The following is a 7,199-nucleotide window of genomic DNA, read 5'->3' on the forward strand; positions in this document are numbered from 1 at the left end:
ATTTTGTCTGTCTTTATTCCAAATTAGAAATATTAATTAACCAGACACAGGGCACTGCAGACTTGATTTGATCTCCTTTTCTTTGAGTTAATTTATTGCCATATTGCTGAGGCTGGATGTTTTTTTAGTTATATATTAACGGTTGAAGGACATACCTAACATCTCCCCTCTGACATTTGATCAATTTTGACATTTATCAAAAGATTTCCATGAAGAAAAACCTATTTCAATGTAGGTGTCCAGACAGCATTACTAAAACCTTTTCCAAGCCCTACTGAGCAGTATTTGTCTACGTTTTTATGTAGTGGAGTTAGAGTACAGATCTTGGACAAGAATAACATTTTAAAAGTCTTTTTACCTCTCCTCTGTAGATATTAATGAATGTAGCGTCAACAATGGTGGTTGCCAACAGCTGTGTGTGAACACACTGGGAGACTATGAATGCCTGTGTCACTCTAACTACAAACTACACTGGAATAAAAAGGATTGTGTTGGTAAGGTGCCTTTCAACTCCTGATGTGTCTGATGGCCATGTGGTTGTAGTCAAATCTGAAAATCTTGATCTGTCCAGTTAAGTGGTATGAGTCATCATTCCCACTATCCCACTTTTCTTTTAGCATGATGGTACTGATGTTGAAACTGGTAAAAACAAGTGAAAAACCAACCCAAAAACAGGAGATACTTTGAGGGATTTTTGTGCTTTCTTTCCTGTGCTTTTATCTAGCTCGTGCTTCTGTTTCCTTTTGTTTCTCTGCATTAGAAAGTTTGCTGATGATAGCTTTAACTGAAAGGAAATTACTTATGTGTTGTGATCTTCCAGTGATCTTATTTTGCTTTGATTTTCTGTCCAAACAGCATTTTTAACTGTGTGGGTGCTCTTGGGTACCAGCTACAAAACCAGCTGCATGCCAATTTATTATTAAGGTGTGTATGTAGATATTTTACTTGTGTGAGTATTTGTTTTATCCTGTTTAGAGACAAAGGGCTCCTTGCCTGATAATATGTCACCCAAGGTATTGCTGCACTGCATTAAGAGTGGTGGGAGTGATAGATGCTTCTTAAGCTGCTCTTCAGATGTCCAGGTATTTTCTGGTAAGTCAAAACCAACAAAAACAAGCATGTGATTCTGCAGAGTGTAAGAGAAGCAAACCTCTTAACTCTTATGGAAGTCTCAAGAAGCAGACAATCAACAGGGACCTTTCCTCTTTCACTATAGATAATAAAGGGCTATATCCCTGCCGGTGTCCCAAGAAAGCCCCCTTTTCCTTTTCTTTTATAACCACCCTACCCTCAGATTCCCTTCTCATGACAACTGTCTTTTTGAAGCTAGGGAGGACAGGGAAGAATTCTCTGTGTTCCTTGGGCCATTCCTTAATTGGCCTTGAGAGCCGCTGCTGAATGGGGCAGAGGCATTCCAGCCCTGCATGGGGTCTGAGATTGTGCCCATACAGACCCTGCACCCCACAGGACACAGCATGCAGACTTGCCTGGTGCTTACGGGACAGATGCTGCTTTTCTTCCTGAACCCTTTAAATTATTTAAGAGACAAGCTCTAATGTGGAGTCTTTTATGAACAATATTGTTGAAAAAGGGTGAAGATGATGGTGCCAATTAGCAAATTAAAAATGTCTTTTATGCTACAGAAGTCTTCAGTCTGTGCACAGTGCTTGTGTCTTTACTGTCTGTCTGTATGGTCTGTCTGTTAGGAACACAAGATGCCTACACCCTCACCTGTGGCAGGTCATCTCACCTTAAGAAAAAGCAGCAAAATACAAATGCATCCAGCTGGCTGGGTAATCACTGGATTTACTGTTGCATGATTTGACTGATTTCTTTTAAGAGATAACGGTGACATAAGGGTGTTTCTGTTGAGTATTTATTTTCCCTCTCCATTATACTCCCTCTGTTTTTATTTCCTCTTCCTCATGTTTGCAGTTCATGATTTCAGCAGAGGAAATTTCCCTTGTACTGCTTCATCAGTGCCACTCAAACTGGGACTTATAAATAAGGAAAGAGAAAAAGATCAGTAGCGAAATAAACCAGCTAGACTAGGAGTGTCATACCTCTCTTTAGACATCCAAACTGGACAGTGTTGGCAGCATACAGTGTGTCCAGGTTGAGCTGTTCATGAAATTTAGAAAGCATTTAAAGCTGAACAGATCAGATTTTCTATTTTTTTTCCCCCCAGTAAAATCTATCCCACTTTGTTCCAATTTCAGTTGTGATCCAGCTTCACAGCAGGAGAAAGCTGGTGTCTCTTTAGGTTTTCTGTGATGACCACTTTTTCGCTTTATGTCAGCGTATTTTTTGATATCATCATTATGATGTGACATTAGGGTTACCTAAATTTTCTATTCCTTTTTGAAAATAACATGTCATTGTTTCTTTCTGAAGATACTTCAGCCATCAAGATAAGTGTAACCTTTAAATTAAACGAAGGAAAATGTAGTTTGAAAAAGACTGAGATGTTTCAAGAAGGTCTGGAACAGATGATACCAGGTATGAATATAAAGATGCAGGTAAGCAGGTTACAGTCATAGCTCAGGGGTTATTAAGCACTTGTCAAATACAAAGTACACCAGATGCAAAGCATAGAGGACTGCAGACTTTCTTTTCTTCGCTGACCTCATGAATCGCACTCTTGCCCAGACATAATTCTTGCAATAGTTATTTTATATCACGGTCTGCGACAACCTACAGTCAGCTATTTCTCCTTTTTTATTTGTATTATTGCCAATAAATTTTTGATAAAGTCAACCATTTTTTTCATTCTTTTGATTTCTTCCCTTCCTTTCTCTCATTCTTCTTTCTGTTTTTTCTTTTCTCACCTGCCTGATGCCTCAGTGAAGAATCTCCTGGCCATTTATGATGACTCCATTGTCAAAGGGTTATTCCTCTTTTCTCTTGCCTTCCTTTTACGCTTCAGCAGCCCCAGATGGACACAGTGAGGTCAGCTCTTCCATCTGTTCCAAGGCAGAAAGTATGGCCTGGGAATTCACAAAGTCAGCAGAAAATGGGGAGGAGTACATTTGAAAAAAAAAATAAATGCTGTGGAAAGAAGTGACTAAACAATATGATGAATCAGCATGTCAGTTTGTTTGTCCTTAGAAGAGTAATAGGGAGAAACTACAGTAGATACTTAGCGAAGAATTATATACTCCAGAACCAAAGCTTATTCCGGGTGTTTTCTTTAACTATATTTATTTTCTCATAGGAACTTTGAAAGTGGTCTCCAAAAGCCACTACTTAATTTAAACACCATTAAAAGCTGACATGTTTTTCACATGCTTCATAGGAGTGCAGAATTTTTTCCCTTGAGTAGTTTGCCTGGTGCAGGCACTGTCATGGTTTTAAGATGCTTTGCATAGCACAAAGGCAATCCATTAGAACCTGCTAGCAAAAGGCAGGGGAAGCGGGCAGAGCGCTGCAGCCAGCCTCTCATCCTAGCAGCGAGTGATGCCTCGGACCCGCTGCGCTGCCAGAGTCTCAGCCCAACAGTACATCTGTAAGTGCACTGGAGTAATGATTTGATGTGAGGGTGTACCAGTTGAGAAACTGCCTAAACTGTTTACTACCATGTGGAGCTGATCGTTTGCTCCTCTTTAACTCTTAATGACAATAATATATGCTGAACACTAGTGAATGTTCAGTAACATAGCTGGCCAAGCTTTTGCTTCCTTTAATTTTGTTCACACAGAGAGACATAATTCAGTAATGGAGAGTTTCCACTACGTAAACCTAACATGCAGCTCTGGCAAGAAAGTTCATGGAGCCCTCAGTAGACTGACAGCGACTAGAGAAATCTTTATCACTGCGGACTTTGAGCTCGAAACAAGCCAAAAGGAGGTGACAGGTTGGTTGGAAAATAACCCAAGGTGCGGTTTGAAGCTTTTTGCCGTTTGCTCCTTAATTTCTGTATTTTTCACTTCCGTCTGTACGCAAAATGATAATGAAAAGTATCTCCTGTTTTGAAAATGAATTTTACTGCTTCAAAAAGAGTTGAGGGATAGGGATAACTTCAAAAATCAAAGAGCCGCCCATAGGTTAAAATCTCATCTGATGGATTTTCTTCCAGCCTAGTGGTGCTGTCCTTAAGGATTTCAGATTTGTTCGCAGAGTTGCTTTCACAATTATTTGCATAGTTGGTCTTTTGAATTGGGATTTTTGTGCATGGTCACTTATAGCAGCTTTCACCTTCGATACTTTTCAGACACATGTGATGTGCGCTGTGCTCGGAAGAAGACTGAAAAGAGGTTCCGTAAAACCATTCGGACCCTACGGAAGACAGTCAGCAGGGACCAGTTCCGCATTCGCGTCTCTGGCACGGACCATGAAGTGGCCAGAAAGTCCCTCAAGCTGTCGGAGCCACAGCAGTCTTGTGGTGTAGGACAGATGCATGTGGGTAACAGATGTGGTAAGTGAAAGTAGATTTGGAACAAACCATCACGTGTATTTCAATTTTATTGTGGTCTGGTGAGCCTGGTGGGATCATGGGATGCTCGTCAGGGAGAGAGGAGGGCTATGTGGGAAGAAGTAGGGGTTACTGTTTGTGCTACTAAGATGTGCCCTTCAATGTATTTGTTGTTGGCAATTGCTGTGTTACAGAGTAGAATAAGGCCTCAGTGCACTACACTTTGTTATAACTGATGCACAGCCTACAGTAAGCTCAAAGGTAGAAAACGTGGGAATAACATCAGGCACCAATGGCCTTGACATCACCAGTGTTATTTTATGACTACATTTAATATCCAGTGTAACGCTGTGTTTCTGGACTTGAGAACATTTAATCTCTGCCTTGTTCCAAAGAAAAGGCTGGGCAGAGTTTGAAACAGTCACATTCTCTTTGCTGATAAAGCTCTGAGTCCCAGAGAATCTTCATGACAGTTCTAATTTCATGTAAAGTAGGGGTTTTATAGGTCTGTACTGAAAAAAATTTTAACTATCATGGCACTGGAGGGCACCACCATAATGCAGCCCATAATAAATGCTTCCAAAGCACAGAAGTTAAGGAGAGGGGTCAGATGTTATCTTAACAGGGGCCTAACAACCATGACGACTAATTCAGTCTGCATAGGGTAGGCGGCATGCAGGTGGTTTTGTGAATCAGCAAGCCTTTAAAATGCGTGTCAGATTGAATTAGCACATCTTCCAGCAGCAACCCATTTGGCGTAAGCATAGGTTTTCCAATCTGAAAAACTTGGATTCATAGAATAGAAAAAAGAATTGATGTTGTTCAAAACATCTGTGCAAGCAAGCAGACGAGGGAATTACTCGGGAATTCTGTCAGAAAAAGCTCTAAGTTTTCTTTTCTTTTTTTTTCCACATTGCAATGAGTCTGAAAAACTTTGGAAAGCTCACCAAGATGAGTTTACGTGGATGTTTGCAAGCTGTCGTGTTGGATGCTGGAGGATGGCTTGGACAAACTATCTCAGTCCATGGTACACAGCACAGAATGACTTTCAAGCCATTTCTGATTTCAACTGGAAAAATAGCAATGACTAAGCTAAAAATATTGCAGGTAGAGAAGGCAACGTGAGTTCCAGTTAGGAACTGGAACAGCAAAAAACAAATTTATACTTTTTTAAGTAGCTGCAGAACCTGTTTAATTTCTCATTACAAATGAGCTGTTTACGTGGCATTTCTGTGCTAGTTCAGGGGGAAAAGGGACTTTTGGAGAATGCCTGGTAAACTCTTTGGTAAGGTGAGCACATGTAGCCTGTCTATTGCAGGTAGAGAAGGCAACGTGAGTTCCAGTTAGGAACTGGAACAGCAAAAAACAAATTTATACTTTTTTAAGTAGCTGCAGAACCTGTTTAATTTCTCATTACAAATGAGCTGTTTACGTGGCATTTCTGTGCTAGTTCAGGGGGAAAAGGGACTTTGGTAAGGTGAGCACATGTAGCCTGTCTATGGTTAAAACAGACACTGATCGTATGAAGACAAGTGTTTTTAAAAACAACTTGTAAAAAGCCTCTTCTGTTGCTGAATTGGTACCTCAGTTTGTTCTGTACATTTTAACAGGTACTGCTGTGAGCAGTGGAACTAGCAAGACCCGATTCCTTGTGGGTCTCATGCCTTATGGTTTGATTTGCTTGTGCCTAAAAAGATGCAATCACTAAATGAATCTTCCTTTCTTCAGCTGAAGTGTTCAGACCATATTCTTGTGTAGATAAGCTGTGATCAAATAGGACATGAAACTTGTACCACAGCTTTTTACTTGCATGGATGCCTAGAAGGTCTCTCACCTCCACTTGCACGTTGCCCACTTCTTTACATTAAACATACAAAATCTTGGTATCTTTGGAACCTCTCTACCCTTTGTCAGATCGCTGGCAGTTGTACAGAAAGTTCACCAGTTGTCGAGGGCACATAAAAGTACACACAGAGGCAGTGTTGTTACATATGCCTCATTTCCTTAGCAAAAGCTGATTGTCCCAGTGTGTATGGTAAAGGCAGCACCGGGTGGCTGCTGCTGCTGCTTTGACTGCCAGTCAGAAGGAGCTAAGAAACAGACTGGGGAGAAGAGAATGGAGTGGGAACAGTGTGGAAGAAGACGAAGAAGCTAGCTCAGGGATGTGTGTGGGAGAGTCAGGGGGGTTTGTTTTGATCTGATTGTTTTGCAGAGCTGCTGAGAACTTCTGGACAAGATTGGGGACATGCTTATCTAGACCTGCTAATGATTCTGGGCAGAAAATGACTCCATAGCAAGAGGTGCCAGGTCAGCAGATAGATTCAGTGCAGATGGTGGACGTGCTCTCTAGACAGGCAGAGAACTTTGGCAAAGGGACTTTGCTTAGTCTGATCAGATGAGTAGGAAGCAGTGAGGGAACTAAGTAAGTCAGAAGTCTTCTGTAAAGCAGACAGTGAGTGAAGTGCAGGTTTCAGCTCATTGTTTTCAAATACATTTTTTTCAATTTTTTAAACAAAATGCTTAGATACTGATTCAGACAGTCTTGTACTGGTCCTCTTCCTGTGGTAGGCTTCTGCTGGCACAGTACTGTCTGAAACACTAGCTGTATCTCAGCAGCACAAGAGGGGAAAGTCCAGCTTCTTCTCTGACAGCTTTTGTCTTGGGGAGCCGACCTGCAGTTGCAGCAGTGAGCTACACTTCATCTGATTTCACACTTCTGGTGAGATGATTTTAGAAAACTCTGACAAGAAGAAGCGGATTATCAAACGGGAGAAAGGGTGCTATTTTT

The 7,199-nt window shown here is 41.1% G+C and overlaps 1 protein-coding gene across 1 annotated transcript in view; it reads left to right on the forward strand.

Moving 5' to 3' along the window:
• SCUBE2 (signal peptide, CUB domain, EGF-like 2) overlaps nt 1-7,199 on the forward strand; it is a gene marked incomplete at its 5' end in the record, with an annotated part of 36,412 nt that overhangs the window by 17,854 nt on the left and 11,359 nt on the right. Inside the window, 6 exons of the mRNA XM_010020877.1 lie at nt 372-494; nt 976-1,092; nt 1,707-1,793; nt 2,395-2,499; nt 3,698-3,853; nt 4,211-4,414. Of these exons, the coding sequence (XP_010019179.1) occupies nt 372-494; nt 976-1,092; nt 1,707-1,793; nt 2,395-2,499; nt 3,698-3,853; nt 4,211-4,414 (792 nt within the window). The remainder of the gene's footprint in view (nt 1-371; nt 495-975; nt 1,093-1,706; nt 1,794-2,394; nt 2,500-3,697; nt 3,854-4,210; nt 4,415-7,199) is intronic.

This window comes from Nestor notabilis, unplaced genomic scaffold (assembly GCF_000696875.1).
Source record: "Nestor notabilis isolate BGI_N333 unplaced genomic scaffold, ASM69687v1 scaffold6778, whole genome shotgun sequence".
NCBI classification, from domain to species: domain Eukaryota; kingdom Metazoa; phylum Chordata; class Aves; order Psittaciformes; family Psittacidae; genus Nestor; species Nestor notabilis.